Source organism: Styela clava, chromosome 15 (assembly GCF_964204865.1).
Source record: "Styela clava chromosome 15, kaStyClav1.hap1.2, whole genome shotgun sequence".
Taxonomy (NCBI): Eukaryota; Metazoa; Chordata; class Ascidiacea; order Stolidobranchia; family Styelidae; genus Styela; species Styela clava.
The window spans coordinates 12926657-12946328 of record NC_135264.1 but is presented as its reverse complement, the minus strand read 5'-3'; the positions used below and the strand labels follow the sequence as shown (position 1 = coordinate 12946328).

General features: G+C 32.5%; 1 protein-coding gene and 1 long non-coding RNA gene across 3 annotated transcripts in view; both read left to right on the top strand.

The window, feature by feature from the left end:
* Positions 1–9405, top strand: part of LOC144411888 (uncharacterized) — a 40951-nt gene extending 31546 nt beyond the window's left edge. Inside the window, exons 2-3 of one of the 2 annotated variants that reach the window (XR_013468984.1) lie at positions 1571–1677; positions 8126–9405. This is a non-coding gene — a long non-coding RNA (uncharacterized LOC144411888). Of the gene's footprint in view, positions 1–1570; positions 1877–8125 lie in introns of those variants that run through there. The other variant, XR_013468985.1, reaches the window with a different exon arrangement.
* Positions 9406–9424: 19 nt separating this feature from the next.
* Positions 9425–12438, top strand: LOC120334345 (uncharacterized). Its single transcript, XM_039401834.2, has 5 exons — positions 9425–11059; positions 11410–11540; positions 11618–11691; positions 11799–11870; positions 12029–12438. The coding sequence occupies exons 1-5, from the start codon at positions 10946–10948 to the stop codon at positions 12181–12183; spliced, it is 546 nt and encodes a 181-aa protein (XP_039257768.1). The 5' UTR covers positions 9425–10945; the 3' UTR covers positions 12184–12438.
* The last annotated feature ends 7234 nt before the right edge of the window (positions 12439–19672 follow it).

Here is a 19672-nt window from a genome sequence, read left to right as displayed (position 1 = left end):
GGACTTTCCGCAGAGTCAGAATTCCACCTAAACAAATATAAAACATTCCAGAAATAATAATTCTTATGAATAAAGTTGAAAATAGCAATAGATTGGAAATATTAATTATTAATGTTTACATTCATTTTTAGAAAATCAGGCAATAGCAGATTTGTATCAGCGCAGAAAATTGTAATATTGTTAATAGGTTATTTGCATTTTTTATTTAGGGGATTCCCAAATTTAGGGGTAGATATTCTATTATTAGTGATAAAACTATTTGTAACTTATAAAAAATGTGGTATGTATTGACTGATCATCTTGACCGGCATCCGACTAAATAAAGCATTAAAACTTTAAATATGTCAAATGCCTTTACGATGTATAAGTCTTCATTGTAAAGAAATGGGTGTTCAAACTGTTTTATTTGAAATATTTGTATTATTGGACTTCATTGTTGTTTGAAATTTTGATTATGATTTCTGGGTTGAGTACTACCTTTTTTAGAGTCGTATTTTTGAATACGTGACAAAAGTAATAGTTGGGGGGGGGGGGGGGCGGATTTAATTTAAGAAAACAGAAGAAACTTCAGATAGGAAATGTCGTTGGTATTTTTAACCAAACTTTTCACATGCTATTTAGCATTACCATTGTGAGAAATTTTGTAGAAATTTATAGCTGTAAACTTTTAAATATGAAAACAAATAATATATACCAAGTTTTGTTTAGATTTGATGATAACACAAGCGTTTCGAAAGAGCCAAGAAAGCGGGAAAAAACTTTTTTTTTTACTAAAGATTAAATGAAAATTAGCTTACTAAAGAGATAATTTCTTGGAAATTGATATAAATAGGTATATCCCGATTGCAAAAAAGGATATTCTAATTCCGAGGAAACACATTGTTTGTTTATGTTTTAGAAAGTTCATATTATTTCAAATTTGGGAATTTCCATCGAGTAACAACGACAATTTTATTCAAAAATTTGAAGTTTGAATGATACAATGCTTTTTTCTCATAACGATAATCATAATTGTAGAACAAGAAAATTGGAAAACACCGTAGACGAGAATATAATTAACGCCTTTCAAAATAAATAGCGTGGAAGTCTCAATTGCCGACAATGTGGTCTTTTCAGACCGCTGGAAATCGTATAATTGTCATTATGTAGGGCGTGGGCTTTAAAAATATTTATTGAAATACCCAAAACTGATGTTGTAATATTTGTCTGGAAAGATAATAGCCTGTTTTTGTTATAATTATTCTATATTCAAGTGTGACTTTCTCAAATCGTCGTTAAGAATTTATGTAAATTTTAATTGGATAGTTTTTACAAATACTTTATACATCTTTCTAAATTGTAGATGTCGTTTTTCATGGTATGATATATATTTTAGTTCAAGCATATCCAATCGATACTTCAAAGTGAATCATTTTAGACAGGAAAATGTATGTCACAAACGTATATATGACGTATTTGATCGTTTAAATCATTGTTTTGAACGGACATTGATGTTCGAAAAATTTCATCACAGGTACATTCAAGATCGCAGATTTTTGCTTTGTAATACGCTTCTTTCTCCTTTGATTAGGTATTGATCCGTTGGAGTATCGAAAGGGCAGACATGTATTACAAATATGGCGATACCAACAATATACAATTGCTTCATCGGAGTATTGAGAAAAGTTCGTCTCAAAAGTAGGTTGAAATTCTATTTGGTTAGACATTATCAATCATTTGAACGGAACATATTATGGACCATAGACTTTCATTTGTTAAAAATACATCTGAACCTAAGAAGGGAAATTCAAAAAGCGTTCAATTTATTAGCTGTATGAACTCCCAACCACGATCTTGCATACTGAAATACTTGAAAGCTGTATTCACTCCAATATTTCATACTATTACACAAGTATTTACACAAGATTTTCGCATAAAAAAATTTTTTGGCGCTCCCGTAGTATGTGCAACAAAATGGCGGACACCTGAACATAGTATGTGTACCAGGTTAGGGTTAGGTCATAATTTTATTCCAATTTTCCTTATTTTAGTTTTATTACGAGTTTGGAGACTAGCCGAGTGACTCCCGTAGTATTTGTACCTGAAATTGTGGCCTAACCCTAACCTGATACACATTCTACGTTCCGGTGTCCGCCATCTTGTTGCACATATATACTACGGAAGCACCTTTTTTCATAAAAAGATTTGAGTGAATTGCCGTATAAAGAGTGTTTGTTTTTAGAGTTTGTTTTTCGACACTATATTTGTTATATCTCACCTTTAGTAAAATTGTGTTTAAATTATTAGAATGGAATTTTTTAAGTATTTCAATTCCATCAGATTACGATGGCGGACCTGTTTGGTTTATAGTATAGAAAGGGCAATCCTCATTAGAGTCTGAGGTAAAATTATAGGTATTATTTAACACGTCTAAAATCTCAATTACTGGAAATATTTCACAATCCATTTTATATTACGTCAATTATTCGAAAAAAAAACTCATTACACAACTATAGTTATTTTAAATACCGGTAATTCCGATTAGTCATATTAAGTTCCCCTGTTCCCATACCATGATAAATATTCGGGAATCAGCGTTTTCAAACCCAACATGAAAAAAAACCTTAGGTGTTATTATGTCTCTAAATTGTCTGGTCAGCAGAATATGGCAACATAATTTTGAGAATATTGAGAACGCAAAGAAACGTAAGAATATTGAAAAAGCGTTGAATTTAAATCTGGCAACATTGGTTAAATGAGTCGTTGAACAATCATTTTTTTTTCTGAGTTGCCGCATACATTTTAACAACGTGATTTTGGAATTTTTCTTGAAATTTGATAAAACAGTGTTGAAGACATCACAAAAAGAATATACGCTGACAATTTCAATATTACAGAATGCATCATGTGATTTATCTGAATTTTTTTAACATTCGTTCATAAAAAGGTTCCGAAAACTTCAGAACTTTTACACTACTTCAGTGAATATAATCTGAAAGACTTTTTTTATAGCGTTTGCTGTTTGATATTTTGGATTTAAAATGAAAATCGATATAATAAAAGTACAAATACCCTATTTAGAGTTAATTCATTCAAAAATAACCATAAGATACGGAAAAGAACGCTTTTAAGCTGACTGTTTTATTTTCATCAGAATGCCTATATCGATCTGACATTTGAATGTATTTATAGTGTGTTTAATACATAAAATATTATATAAAAAGAGAATGAAATAATTTTAAAGTATTCCTATTATTAATAGATTCAGTACTATATCATTCTAGAAAATATTGTTTAATAATAGACATAAATTATTGTGTTTAAACAAATAACATCTAGTTTTGTTTATAATTGCATAATCTCGTTGCGTAATGGTCAAGAGAACGTGCAAAAAATAAATTTGAGTCTAAAAATTCCAGGAATAATACGACGAAAATTCCCACGCATTTATTCCTGTTTTATTCGTTTAAAAATAGTTATAATCTCTAGACTGAAGTGATTCTGCAGTGCTGACCCGATCGGTACTTTTTAGCGGAATGCTGAAAACGAATCAGAATCTGTCTTGATCTGTCGTTTTAATTATCGGTATTAGGTATTTTAAATGTGTTCAAAGCGTAAAATGATATTAGTAAAATGAGATTTATTCGTAATGTGGCAAACTATTTTAATATAATCCTGATTTTAATAGATTCAATTAAATTTGAGATAAAACCTAATTGCTATGTTAACATATTTAAAAACGATGAAGCAATCGATGTTGTGAAATGAATGCATTGATTGCCTGGTAGGAGAAGTCTATAATGTAGCCACAAAATTGGGTACTCTCGGTGGTGTGTATACCAGGTTAGGGTTAGGGCATGATTTTACACAAGATGTAAAGTAGGCGAACAAAATTAGTTACCTCCATATTGGTACACACCCTTCTTGTGCGTCAAATATTGCACCTTAGGCATTATCTGTTGCTAATAGGGCCCTTGAATGGGGTACCAACACATAAAGGCTCTTGTAATTGGAAAATCCATATCAGCACACCGGTTCGGCTAAGATTGTAATTCACGATTAGTTGAGTAAGATATAAAACATACTGGAATTCGGAATCTCTTTTCTTACAGAGCTATCGTGATTTATTACCAAAAATAGTCTTGAACTTTGGACAAGTCACTTGATAATATTTAAGGTCGCGAACGCAATTCCACGTAAGCCTGATGAGCGGGAGGGAAGTAAGATGATTGCTTTTTTTGCGAATATTACACAGTATGACGTCATCATTGCAAATAAAATAGTATACAATATTATAGAATATAGATGATTGAAAATTTTCTATGCACTTTGAACTTTCCCAACCGATACCATCAATGTGGCTAATTTTAAGCAACTGTGGAACTGTGTTTACACATTCAGAAATAGAAACTAAATATGATAGAAATCGAAATATCTTCTCCTTAGACCATCGGGGTAATCTGAAGCTTTGATGTTTTTGACAAACACTGACGTCATTTCGACGTCATCACACACAACAGGGTATGAAGACATGACGATGCACTGATTACGCTATTAATAAATTGAATGAATAAATAAATACTGATAAATTCAGCATTGCAACATTTTTGAGTTTCAAGCGCGAAGATGGGCTGATTCATGTAAGATTCGCTATATGTATCTATACACTTTAGCCCTTGTTTCCAACTTATGAATTTCGTTTACGGTACAATACCGTTGTTGTACAGCTAATTTCAAATATTAAATAATTTTTTTTTCCTTATTCACATTTATTTATTCATTTACGCAAAATGGCAGAAAGTATTTCCTGTATCGAATCAACTATAAATTTTCAGTGTTTTTTTTTTCCGTAATGTTTTCAAGATGTCAGTTTGAGATATTGAATGTGAGTTAAACTGATGACGTTTCATTATGATGTTGAGTGACGTTTGTTTAAATAATCTAAAATATATGTTCATCGATTCCTTGTTGACTAAAGGTATAATTTTACTTCGTAATGCTTTGACGTAATATGAGTCTTTTCTCATAGGCCACATTACATTTTTGACGTAACAGTTTTATCAGTACCCATCAACATCAATATTATTTTAGTGACACTCCATGATTCAGCTATACTCTCCCAATTCCATACAGTCATAATGGCTATCACAAAAAACATGCGCAAATTGGCACTTTTTATATTACTTTTTTTTAACAGTTTTTTTTTTTAATTTTCAAAATAAAGTAAATTTAACTCAACAAAAAATAAAAGGAAAGTGATTGAATCGCAATCGTTTTCTATGTACTACATGTAAGATTATCCTTGGGGCAAAACTATTTGATAAGAAGATAGACGCGAAACGTAATATAATTATTTCCAATATTTCAATGAAACAGAAGAAGGGAAAGGATAACCAAAAATATTATGGACGAGTGAAATCCCATTCAATCGCTAATAAAGCAGATCGACCGTAACTGTTATTAAATGTGTGAAATGTTAAATGTGTGAAAAAGAATAACTCACATAATGAATGTGGTTTCTAAATTGTTCGGTAATATGAAATTTTATGACAATTTGTTGAAGGTTTCACCCACTCTTCAAATCAAAAATACAAAATGTGCAAATTTTTCTATTGCAAATATATATGTAGGTCATTTACGGTATAGTTGTATGATTTTAAAACTATCCGCCTTTGTGTAACATTCTATACCCTCAGTATTCAGCAAGCAAATCAAGGAGTTATAAATCGTATCATCCTTTTTTTGGACACAAAATGGACATACAGATCGTTCTGTTATTATGTTGCTGTTCTTAGAATTCTTTTTCTTGTTGTTATGAAATAAATCGCTTTTTTCATTAACTACCGGAACAGTTGCTTTGAAATTTCCAGTCGGTGAAGATTGTATTTTTCGCTAGGCGGCTATTACTCTTTCAAAAATTTTTGTGGGCTCTTTTTGTATTTATCTTTTGTGTGCGATGACGTCATTAGTTGAAAGTTGCGCACCTTGTGGCGGTTCCGCGTTTGCTGCTATCTGATGGTCAGGCGATGTCGCGTATACTTCGGTACCGGTAGGCTACTGAAAGATTGCATTACTACTTCGTTCTGGCTTTCGTATATTTGAGCATATATTTTCCATATATTTGAGCATTGCTGTCTTGTTGAAAAATAGGATGTAATTGAATTTATTCCAGTTTACAATGACTATGAAATAAAGGAGGCATTTTTCAGATCGAGCGAATATCAGATTGTATGTGAGCATTGGGTCTTTTGATTTGTATACTTAATATTAGGCTTTCAAAATTTCAACATATTTATTTCTTAGCATTTTTAAATATATATAAACGAGTCTCTACATCGTATTATGTGCACTCACGGTAATACTTAAGTTGTTGTGATGACATCAGTCTTCCAAAAGATATCTTCAGCTTATTTCAAGTCCAATGTATGACATACAGCACGTCTTGAAATCCCAAGACTATAATTAAATCGAATTTTCAATTTCATTAGATCATTCTGACTGAAAATACGTGCATAACATCACACAGCGTTATGCATTAATATGGTAGACCAGTGTTTCCAACCTTTTCCGTAAAGTTGCTCCTTTCGCATGTTATGTAACTTTTCATTTCTTCCCCACTATTAGTAAAAAATTTCTTTATTCATTCAAGCTTAATTGATCGTTATCTAGTTAGAGGTATGTCGCACTCTCGCTTTTATACAGTTAAGTAATTTATAAAATGTGTGCAAGCCGTGCATAAATAAGTATCCAAATTCAAAACAAAATTAGGTACTCCCGTAGTATGTGAACCAAGATGGCGGACACCGGAACGTAGTATGTGTACCAGGTCAGAGTTAGGCCATAATTTACAAATACTACAGGAGTCACTTGGCTATACCCCGAACTCGTAATATAACTAAAATAGGGAAAATAAAATTATGGCCTAACCCTAACCTGGTACACATACTATGTTCAGGTGTCCGCCATCTTGGTTCACATACTACGGGAGCGCCCAAAATTCCTCCCTAAGAATGACAAATTCTTCTCTGGGGGTCGAATTTTTCGCCGATTGGGAAACGTGGTGGTAGACTGATTATGGTGTCCTATACTATAACTAGTCAATATGCATGATTATCTAGTAGTTTAGCATAACATCAGTCTAATGCTGTAATAGTACTCAAACTCTTGCGTGATAGTTGCATTGAACCAAATCATATTCAAAGCCTTGGAACTATTTTATTTTGCAACTGGAAGTCTAATTGAGTCAGCACAAAACTCAAAATGAATATTTATTAATTTTAGTCATTGGAGTAAAAAAATTCCCTTTTTAATATTACAATATTCAAGTTTCGATGCGCATAAAAAAGTATGAGAAATATTCGAAAAACTTTCCAAAATTTTCATCTTCTAAAAATATTTCAGTACCGTACTGAAAATGTCTTGAATACAAGTGCGAGCATGATCCTTCAAATGTTGACATGTATTGATCGAAACTGTTTGACAGCTGGCAATTATTTTCCCGCCATCATTTGTCAGCAAAGTCACTTTGACACCAAAAATTACCTTCTCTAATATATCTACCATGAAACGTTTTTTCGGAAGCTTGGAATTGGAGTTAAATATGTTGTAGATTGACGTCACGTCTGAAAATAAGGATGGAACAATTTCGCAATGACAGAATTTTTCATGTACCGCATCATTTAGATTTTAGTATTTCTTGAAGAATTTGTATACGTGAAAAGTATTGGTTTTTCCTAATATAGCAATCTATGGTGTTGCGTGTTGGTCACCTTAAGTCGCATTGCATATATCGTAACGGAGTTGACTCAACTAACTTACAGCTTTTTCTCAATTTCGAGTGATTCTGTTAAAAATTTTATCACTTTTGCATCATCAAGAGACGTGTCATTTTTGAACAAGGTCGCAACTCTTTAAATTGAATTAAAATTTCACAAATAATCATTCACCTCATTAACATTCTTTATGTTGAAGTGAATACCAATGGTAAAAAGCGTCAACATTCTTGTAAATAACGTTTTTTTTTTAGCTAGGACTCCAGTCATGGAATTTACGATACAGTGGAAAGATTTTTTTCAATCTGTAGAAAAATGTTAAATAAAATTAAAGGTATCGGTTGCTAGTTAAAATATTTTTCTGTGATATTCAGGATTTTTAAAACCCTTATAGCGACATTTTATGACTGGTACTCTACTTCAATCTGCGGCAAGTTTCGCACTTAACCAACGGAAGATGCTGCCAGATGCCTGGGTCTTTTATCCAACTTCAAGTTGAGTTGGTTTATCGTTTTTTTTCTCTCCGTTCATTATCTCCGATTTTATTGTCATTTGACTGTTTTCAGGGGCTTCACAGAGCAATTTTGAGGAAGCTTAGTGCTAAGAGTGTAGCATCGTGCCCTACTACATCGTTTCCTTCATAAGTCGCAAGCATTATGAAGATAACTTTCATGAGAACCGTTAGTGTTCCGCTATGTGTCTCGAAATTTGGAACAAATAACTATTATCAATCACACAGGTTATTGTAGAATGGAGTGAGCTTCTGAAAAAACCTGACATAATATTTCAACTTCCTAAAGTATGGGATAGTATGACTATGATGCGGACGAACAAAAGACTGATCAGACATCATATTATGTGTATCAAACCTGATTCACCTCAGAAGAAACATCGTTGCCCGTTTTAATTGATACCACGCCCTTATATGCCCTTAGGCGCAATACTTTGCCGGGGAACATAACGCTATTCGCCTCGCAGGACGCCGAGCTGCCCAACTGAACTTTTTATGCCAGCAGGCCAATGAAGAATCACTTTTACAATTAGCCACTCATACAGTATAGAAGAGAGAGTATATGGAGTTCATTGTTGCTAAAAAGATTTATGATAAATACAGATGTTATTTCGATTAAGAAGAAATATAGATTAAATGTAGTCCGGTAACAGAAACTAAGTGGAAACACAAGATCCACACAATTGATTTTAGCTATTTATACCTCGAGATATTTTTATCCAAACCTTACAATTTAGGTTGTTGTCATTAAAAATATTTTTTTTTCATCTTGGATGAATCCAAACATGTTTATTGGCACGACAGAAAATGATAGCGGTAAGCTCAGAGCATAACTATGAATACTTCGAGAAGCGTTCTTTGTCGGACCTCAGATTTACGGCTTTCTGGATTTAACATAGAACTGTAGCAGTGGTATCGTTATAGATGCTCGCGTTTGTATCTTGCTGTTGCAGCAAATAGGGCGGCTTCTTCCATTGCGAGCTTTTTGCCTTTGGCTACTTGGGATCTGCCTGCTTATTCATGAAGAACTATAACAATGGACTAATTGCGTTGGCGGGTACGAAGTGATGATGGTGCTGTCTTTGCACAAGGCTTTGCTGGTGCTCAGGTGTTTTCCGTTCGCCATCGCAGTTGACTTTTTTACCCCCCCAAGTTCTAAACTTAACTCAAATCAAAGATCAGACCTGGCTTACTTCTGTGAGAGTAAACATATGCAGTCGGATTTGATACAACCATGGAATGCGGATTTTGCCAAAGATGTGGTCTTTGCCCAAAGACGTGGTCTATGCCCAAAGATGTGGTCTATGCCTGAAGAGCTAAAACGATGACTCATTCATTCCCAATTTCTAGTTATAGGCCGGGTTTGTTTATATTTAACGTAAATAATGTCATCGCTGCACCACCCAAAATCTTGAAAATTTCTCATCAGTTCTGTATACGAGAACTAATCAACTTGTTTATAGAATTCAAACCAGATGGGCGTGACAGGTGAAATAATCTATCACCTTCAACGAAAACGTAAAATAAGTGGATACATTAATAAGTATACATATATATTTGTCATTTTTATTATAGTCCCGTTTGCCCAAATTTATTGAAAATTACACAAAATTACTATGAATTTAAACTATTCATTTTACTGTTTAATTGATCGAAAGATATTAGAAATATTTAACATTTTGAAACTTTTCTCGATTGTCTGGCTTACTTACTTACCAACAATAAATCCTAATGTTTTCATGGAATAAATAAATTTGGACGTACATACCATACGTAATGATACGAACTAACGTATATTTTCAATATTACTATGATTTTTTGCGTATATAGTATCACGAGTATACCATGACTTGTGGGATTGACGTGAAAAGGTTGCACGACTTCATAGTCAATATTATTTTAGTGACGGCCGCGTTGTATTCTGACACGCGTATATTTTGACGCTGGTGCCATTTGATTTTGATGCCTATGCCATCCACAATGATGCGACTTGACGTACTTTCATCCTATTCCTTAAAACTACATTTTTATTTAATAAAAAGTAACTTTATGTAAAGTGTTTTCATAGATGTTTTAGTATAAAATGTATGTCGGAAATATATTACTATCAAATTAAACGTGTGGCCTTAACAATATTAGCATTCTCAGTAGTAGTAAACCCTCATTAAAATACCATCCACGTTGATTTTAAATGCAGGTTGACTGTGTATGGCTTAGTATATAATAAAAAATAAGTCTTGCATTATTCGGCACTTACTTTGAAATAAATTGACGATGAAAGCGCGTTAATAAATTCAAGTTTGCTCTTCATACTTTTGTTCGTAGGTTGTGGTGAATGACAAGCGATAATCATGTCATGGTTAATGACGATTACCGAATACGGATTTTTTTTTCATGTTCAAGAAACTCGTATTACTTTTAACACAGTTTCAAGTTCAGCTTATACGTCTGCGCTCTTTTCTGACGCATTAAGCGAAAACGAGATAACTTGCTATAGAAAAAGTTTAGTGGTTTATTAAAAATCATGTATTTTCACAGGTGGTGTAAACTTGTACGTGAGTCGAGATATTATAAAGTATATAAATGAAAAGCGTTGTTGTATAGTTTAGTATAGTTTATCAGCAAGGAAACAAGACTAGCAGGTAATTCAGAAAAGTTATTTTAAACTTCGTCCGCGCTTACGATGGAAATCTTCAAATTCTGTATGTTTTCTACTGTTCTTCTTGTTTGTATGGACAAATCTTTGGCACATACGTGTAACGATGTCGTTTTACAGAGTGATGTTGACCATAGTCGGGTAAGGGTATATATTATACTTAGGCTACTTAAGTTATGTATATTCGTAAAACATCACATTTGTTAAGTGTAGTGAAAATTCATTTACAGACTACTTTTTCTGATTTTTGGTCAAACCATTAATGTTGATATTTTTTGTAAAAAATGCATCGGGTTTTAACAGTTGAGTTTTATTTTTTATTTTTTTGCTGATTTTCATTGGCCGACTTTGATTTTTATTATGCAAAACTGCAGTTAGAAAAATGTAAATCACATTTTATTTAGTTTCAGAGTTCAATATATATATATAAATGTCATTCTGTCAAAAAATAATTTCTAATTTTGATACAAAAAATCTTCTTGCTTTTACAGCTCAATGGAGAATGGCGACAGGCGTATCATTCCCGCGATTCTCGATACGATAACTTTGAGTGCTTTAATATGAGAATATTCGGCATCAGTAAAATTCATAAGCTTTTTTACGCTCAAGAAACTATACATGAGTAAGTGTCTAAGAACTTAAAATACATTTATTTAATTCAAATAGTAAAATTTGCTAATTGTTTATTATTATTTATAGGACAAGACCCAAAATCGGCTCAATCGAAAGAATAGTTTTTTCTACAATGTGCTGGGAAAATTGTGTTTCAGAAAGTAAGTTATTTTGTTAAAACCATTTTTGATTAAACAGTGATTTGATTATTTGGTTGTTAAAATTAGTTTTGGACAAAGAATTCATTCAAGTTTGAACTTCTTTTCAGGAGAAATCCACGTTGATGGACATATTGCAACTGACTATGATACTTATATGATTATTCATACATGCCTTGAAGGTAAATATAATTAATATACACACATGTGAAACGATGTTTTTTACTGATAATAACCTAATAATATTAAAATGGATTTGAGGAGACTTCATTATTCAGTATTTTATTTATTCATTTACTGTAGTTCAAATCTTAATTCAAAATCGTTTATCAATTTTCAGATCACCCCATCATTGATATTGAAATACGTAAAGGCATTGATGACCTATCATTAGAGAAAGTCCGCGAAATTTCAGGAATTCTTGACAAAATCCAAGTTAATTTTTTCGCCTTGCAAGAAAGAGACAGGAGCACATGTCCACCGCCAAGACGATAATGCAAACATTGTCAATCACATAATGTATTAAACTGTGGATTCTTTTTTAAAATTGATTTAAAACACGAGTAAGATTATATTGCCTCTGTCAAATTTTATATGTGTTATACTCTGTAAGTTAATGTTGAAACTCTTCTGAATGAGAGATGAATTTGTCTTAATAAAAGCGTCTGAAGAACGTGTGACAAATATGTATACTAACTCAAAAATATACTAAGATATTTTAAGAAAAAATATAAAGCAAAATGTGCGCTACAATTTGCTTAATTAAATATATTTATTATGCTCTATTCAAATCGCATTCTTTTATATCATTCTGGTTACAACCGACGCTACTCGTTTCCGTACCAAATTGACAGGATTTCAGTAGGTCTTTTGAATCGTTTGTTCAAACTGGATTCTGTCATGTAGCGCAGCGTCGTTTCTTGGATACAAAATGGAACTATAGGGCGTTATTGTTGTAAATCTTGCAGTTATTGAGGTTATTGTTATTGGAAAAAATCGCCTTTCTCCACATTCATCACATTATAGATTTATTTGGGTAAAGTATCGCTCAAACTACAATAGGGGGTACTGTTCCACAACTAGGTACAACATAATAAACTTCATGCTTTAATTAAGCAATATATGGAAGCGCACTCAAATTGTAGTTCGATTGAATATATAACATTTAGTTGTCACGAATGTTGTATTACCAGGAAAATTACCGATAAAGTCGTGCAGAATAAATTAATCTATTTCCGGTTTTCAGTGTATTTCCTGGTTGATTGATGGAGTTCAAATATTACTTCCGTTTTTCACCGGAAGTAGACTGCAATTAGTGACCACTCTGCTAAAATTAAGCTATAAGTACCCACCACACAGATAATCCAATGGTTGAATATAACATAACGATTCAGCTTCACAGTTTCGCATGTGCTTATACTTATAAAAATGTGTATAATCAATCTTTCTTTTTTAAATGTCAATTCCAATGACGTCAATAGAGAACCGAAGTGTGAAATTTATTAGCAATGAAGTTTCTATTTCAATCTGTAATAAGATTTTCTTTTTCGGAGTGTATTAAATATATGGTATTTTGCATTCAAACCGAAAATTGTGGTTTCATTTTGGATGAATTCGTAGACTTGTTGATATCAGTAGAACGCTAGTCAAGTTTTATTTACTTTTTAAAGTATAGTCACAAAATTGCTTGTTTTTCTTGTTTTTACTTGTTTATATGAAATAAAAATAATTTTATAATCGTTAATCCGGAATACTTGCGCTTGATTTTTAGATAATCCGGGATTATATTTTTGAGATGGGTATTAGAAACTACTTACAGCCATTTTCAATGCCATCACTGATAGTTCTATTACGAGTTCGGGGACTAGCTAAGTGACTCCCGTAGTATTTGTACCTGAAATTATAGCCTAACCCTAACCTGGTACACATACTCCGGTATCCGCCATCTTGGTACACATAATTCCGGAGTACCGAATATTGTGGGGCGTGGTTAATTTCATGAACTATGAGTTTAGTACAACCATAAATGAATGTAAAAGATTTTCACACAAGGGTTTGAAAAACTAAAAACTAAAATGTTTTGACAAACTTTGATATTTGACAATTTTTTATTTTTTTTCTACAACTTTTGATCTAGTGTTGCAGATTGAAAAATATGAATACCGCTAAGTTTGCATTTGATTACGAAGTTGTGTGTCATACATTTTCAAATATGTGAATATCTAATTTGGATATAAACTCTTGCTGTCCAAATTGTGTTCATTCAAAAAATAATATTTTATCTTCAGACCTTTTGTACATAAATTTCAAAAAAATATTGCAATTAGGAAACTAAATGAACAACAAGTTTGTGGGTTGAGTCATTGCTTTCAGTGACTAGATTGACTGATTTTCTTGATTAAAACATGCTGATGCAACATCATTATTCTTCTGACTAATGTGAAATTTTCATTTTGATCAAATCAGTTTATGTGGGTTCGAGTTAGTCACTATATTTTGGTATAAACAAAACTAATATTATCCGTGTCTCTCACATATCACAATATTCAATTATCGAAAATACATCGAAATGTTAGCTATCTACATACTCGATCACAAATGAAAAATCCCAATCTTACAAATGAACAACCACTAAACAAAAAAAGAAAATGTAAAACGTTGAATGCTATATACATTTTTATTGCAATAACAAATTCTTTTCTCATGTGCAATCTATAATAGTCTTACACTGTCAAACGCGCCTGAAGCCAGATTCTTTGATGGTGCAACAATTGCTATTAAGTAAAAAAACAATAGATTCGAAAATAATGACTCCGAGATTTCTTTTCATGTAGTTTCTGTTACTTTAGAAACGTCACTAAATTCTTAATTTTTCGTTCACGAAAACTGACAAATTTTAAAATTCCATTGCAATAATGTAATCACATGCGCTTTGAGAAATGAAGTTGAAGTTTTAAGTTGCGATTGAAAAGAAGAAATAAGGAAAAAACTGTTGTATCTGCAGCACACAATGTCGTACTTTTTTACCAAACGTGGGAAAATGAATGAAAAAATTTTTTTTTTACAATCAAGATGTGAAATATGTTTCATATTTAACCAACAACCTATATTGTTCCATATGTTGCTTTTTATGCCTTCAAATGCAAGGGACATTTGGGGTGGGCCTTCATAGTTTTGAAACCAGCGGTTATTAAAAATCATAATTGCTACACACTAGCAAGATTCAGTGAAAATATTTGTCACGTGAAATATAAGTCACGTAAAAGTATGCCTTACAGGTTGTTCAGTACTTTTAAACATACTTGATCGGTCGCATTACATTTTGTGACCACACAAAAATGAGAACGAAACCAATGAAACTTGATAAAACCTTATTATGAGTCATAACATGTCAAGTTGAACAGTAATTGTTTTCTTTTTGCCAAGAGAAATTCATTTGATTTGAACATGTTCTTGGTAATGTAACCACACAACCGTTAATCAATTGTCATTTCAGATAAAATAAAACCGAAAATAGGTAGAGTCACGCCACCGAGTGGCTGCTATACGACTTAGAAAGCTTAAAAAGTTGCCTCACATTAGTGATTTATCGTAATCAGTATAAAATTTTTTTTTTAATCCGATTGCAATAACTCGATCTTTAAATGCTTATGATAGATCAATAGGACCCATGGAACACAAAGCTTCGATCTACGCACACTTTTCTTGATTGACGTAAATACGAATGTAAATAGCTTAAAAGCTTTGCTACTGATCGTAATCAAAAGAATGTCACAATGTCAATTTATTGAGCGGGCGATGGCATTTCGAAGCTTCGAGATATCTGATTGAAACAAAACTTTGACGCCAGTAAAATATGCTGCTCATTTCATTGGTATTTTCACGGAATAATATAAATTTCATAACTCTGTTATGTCATAATTCACGATACAATGTAATGGTAACTTATTTAATAAATAAATTTTGACAGTTTTCTATTTTTATTTACTAAGGCAATAGGTATTACCTCAGGTTGTAGTGTATGACGTTGAAGCACACTTGCATATTTTTATTCAAAAATCGGTAGGAAACCTTAATATATTATAATAAAAAATGAAAAAAAAAATTTTTCCCACTTCCGTTGAAATGCAATGGTGTTTTCGAGAGAATTAGATTTATACACTAATATGATTCATTCATCGTAGTCATTTGAAAGTGTTTGTGACATTTTTCTTTTGTACGCATAAGAATAATTACTTTGTGAAAGACGATGATATAAAAACAAGACTACAATGAAATGAAATCATGATAACCTATTAATCCATTGGTCGTGTTTGTTTGTATGTCAACGATCTGAAACGTAAATCCACGATTGCCTTATTCTGTCTTCGACCTCTGACGTTCCTGAATACGTCTTGAACTCAAAAACATACCTATTGTCGTATGTTTGGTCTTTGCAAAAGCATCTTTTGCAAAAACAGCGAACACCGTATCTTGGCAACGTTTTAACAGGTCGACGTTTTAATAATAAATCAACAATTCAGTGTTCAAATATATAATATGAAAACTGCGTTGAAATGTGATTCTATTTTGTCATTGTCATTGCGTGGGTCAGAAGTTGTTTTGAAAAATTTTGTAAATATTAGATTTAATGGCAAGACATAGGCGTCAACTGACTAATGACGCCCACTCAGCGTTCCACCGTTGGAGATTAAAGCTCCGTTACTGAAGGCTTAGTTCACAAGAGTGCGTCATATTTTAGCGCAATCGCGTACTGTTCATTATCTCGGCTTTGATCGTCCGAATCAAAAAACTATTTGTGATATGTTTGGATGAATTTACCAACGATTTCTTTGAGAGTTAAGAATTTTCAAAATTGAGTCAATCATAATTTGTGAAAGAAACGAAATAAAGGGTGAGGGATATGGTTAGATTAGGTCGAATTTAAAAATTTACTCTCTAATTAATGTTGTAAACAGTTTTGGTCGCTTCAGAAGTGTACGTGCCGATGTGAAGGTAACTTCGTTCGCCTACTTTACATCAAGTTGTTTAAAGAGACTGAAACCTATGGGCAGGGGTATATTCACACGTCTAACACAGACAGTCCCCAAACTTGTAAAAGAAAAAAAATAAGGAAGATTGGAATAAATTATGGCCTAACCCTAACCTGGTACATACACTACTGGAGTTCCCAATTTTGTACCCTATTTTTTTCTATGCTATTGAAAAGTCTTCTACATATTAAAAATGACTTCGTTTTTAATATTCTGCAACATCCAAGCCAAGGTATGTTTCGTAAACAGTAATGGACGCGCACGGGGTTTGTCCGAACCCTTTCTTGGAATATCGCGATAATCAGCGAACCCGTTCTTTTTGTTTTTGTTTCAGACGTGAGACGACCCCAGCAAATGGGTAACGTACACCTCAGCTGACTACTAGCGTTATATTTGGTGTTTCAAAAGTTATGTATCAGATTTATCATAAGCGTTTAAGCAGTTCAGTGCCACACGAGTCTTGTGATCGAATTAGATGAGTAGGTATTTTCAAAATGGCTTCAAATAGCCTCCAATGTACTGTTAAGTGTTAATGTGTAGCTCACGTAATGACATAACTTATTAAATATGACGATTGCTGTTATTGAGTTCGCTACAAACGAAAACATGTTTTCAAAACTGAAACCCATTACTTTTCAGAAAGTAGCGTTATTGCAATATATTTATCAACAGAATCTTAAAACAAAATTTGTTTTCATCTAATCTGTCAATTCAAGAATGTCGAGATCAAAATAATGGCGCAATGAGTAGAACAAAATCTCTCACATCGAATAGTCCGAATTGATCACTCTTTACTGACATCTTGTGTTTCTCTCATATGACCCCTGACCTAACACACCTCCACAACACCAAACCCATGGGTTCACGTTGATTAGCAATTCCGTGCCAAACTAACGCATTAAACCTTGTTTACGCACGTTAATGCCAACGCAACTCCATTGCTAAGATGTCATTCAAGGGCGTATTTTACATGTTTTCTCCTGAGCAGAAATTTGTTTTTCATTGTGTGAAAAATGTCATGTGTTTGCTGAAACGTTAAGGTATTTATTTTGTTTGTAAACGAGCCTGACTTACGTAGGTTCCCTGTTAGACTCATAACATGGATATGGAACACACATTAGATCTTTACGATTGCCAAGCACGAAATGGTCAGTTACTTAAAATTAAAATCATAAATTTGGCTGTTAAGTTGATAGAAACGTATGCTACTACAATTCGAAACAATAATATATTTATTTTTTTTAAATAAGTTTTTTGTTGCTCTATAAATTTTATATCATCCTCAAATGTCGTGTTTTTGCACTGATTTAAACGATAAGACGTTTATTTATTTTTTTCAAATAAAGTATTGTATCTGTATATTGCTCAAGAAAGTTATTATAACAGTAAAATGTCGCTTCTTACATTTGTATATAGTTAACAACCTTTTCCTAAACGACTTCTTATTCTCATTTTCTCCTCAATTTCCGTAATATATTTTGTCAGCTGGTGACGAACTATTCAACTATGGCCAGGCCTGTTCATGGGAAACGTCCCCTTGGATGGGAAGGGAAGGCTGACTCCTTATGGTCGTATCGCTCCCCCCAGTCTATACCGAATTAACTTTGTGTATATTGTATATATTATTTTGTATACCATTGTTCGTTTACGGTTGACAAAACAATAAATCTCTCTCTCTCTCTCTCTCTCATAACGTTATGGGGTGAAAAGGAACAGAAAAATATGTCCCTTGAACAATCGTGTTTATTGCTCCAAATATGAAATATTTTGGACCTGCAGTTTGCGTCATATTTTGAAAATATCTAAATTTTCGTCAAAACTGGCAAAATAAATATAGTAAATAAAGGGTGTCTATTATTAAGTATAAGCTAAAATATCTATAACTTTTATTTGTTTTGATAATAAACTTCATAATTTTCCCAAAGCGGGTTGCCTCCGACATTGTTTTCTATTTTCTATGATATTCAAGCTTTAGTTTTCTCAAGCATTCTGAATATTTCAACTTGAATTTTTTGTCAGATTTTATTACCAGCTTGACAGTGTATACAAACTATCACACGTTCGATAACTTTATGCAATATTTAATGATCTTTTATGATTGCTTTTTCTTACGAATTATTATTTTCAGCAATGTGAAGTATTCTTTTTTTTTTTGGCGAAAAACGATCCGATAAAAATGGGAAGGAATATAACATGACTAATATTGTTGAACATTTGAGACCAGAAATTTTTAAATTGGTTTGGTGCCATTTCTGGCACATCTTATTAAAATATCGATACGCCTTGGTATTATCATGTTCATCGTAATATGTTCAATTTCTCTCTTCGCGGCAACAATTATAGGTTTAGGTTGAAAAACGCTAGATGTCAGCATTGGACATGCAGGTAAGCCGATGTGCTCGGTAGGCACGAAGTTCGACATTTTTCAATTATTATTTACGCCATAAAATTTTAGTCAATCGATGCTTGTAAAAGTTACAAAGGCCAAAGACGGCATCTTTCGTGATTTTGTCTATTGTAATCATTTGGTTATAGTGAATGCACTTTTTCAGTTAGTCCTCTCCATTCAGAAATGTTTCACCATGTATTCCTTACATGCTCTACTAATATTTGTGGAAGGTATTTTTAAACGCTCATTCGACCGAGATGTAGCAGAAACATTTGTAATCGAGTACCGGTAAGTTTGTAACCGTCAGTCTTTTTTATTGAGTTTGTATTTTATTTCGAAGTTGCTATGAGAAAACCTATGCTATAGATCAGCAAAGAAAAAAGATGAAAGGTATAACCAGTTACGTCATCGTTACAAGAGTTAATATAATTTTATAGTATTCTAAATTTCACATCATGTTAAATAATTGCTTTGTTGCTCCCACTATTTCTTTATTTAAACTTACTTAAAAATTTGCAAAAAGGAAAAAGAAATACATATACACTATGTACCAAAATAAATG

Excerpts from the sequence above, each read along its gene's own strand:
- LOC120334345 (XM_039401834.2), top strand. The coding sequence starts at position 10,946 with ATGGAAATCTTCAAATTCTGTATGTTTTCTACTGTTCTTCTTGTTTGT. Across the intron at positions 11,060-11,409 it reads GTGATGTTGACCATAGTCGG|CTCAATGGAGAATGGCGACA; the intron begins GTAAGGGTATAT and ends TTGCTTTTACAG. Across the intron at positions 11,692-11,798 it reads GGAAAATTGTGTTTCAGAAA|GAGAAATCCACGTTGATGGA; the intron begins GTAAGTTATTTT and ends ACTTCTTTTCAG.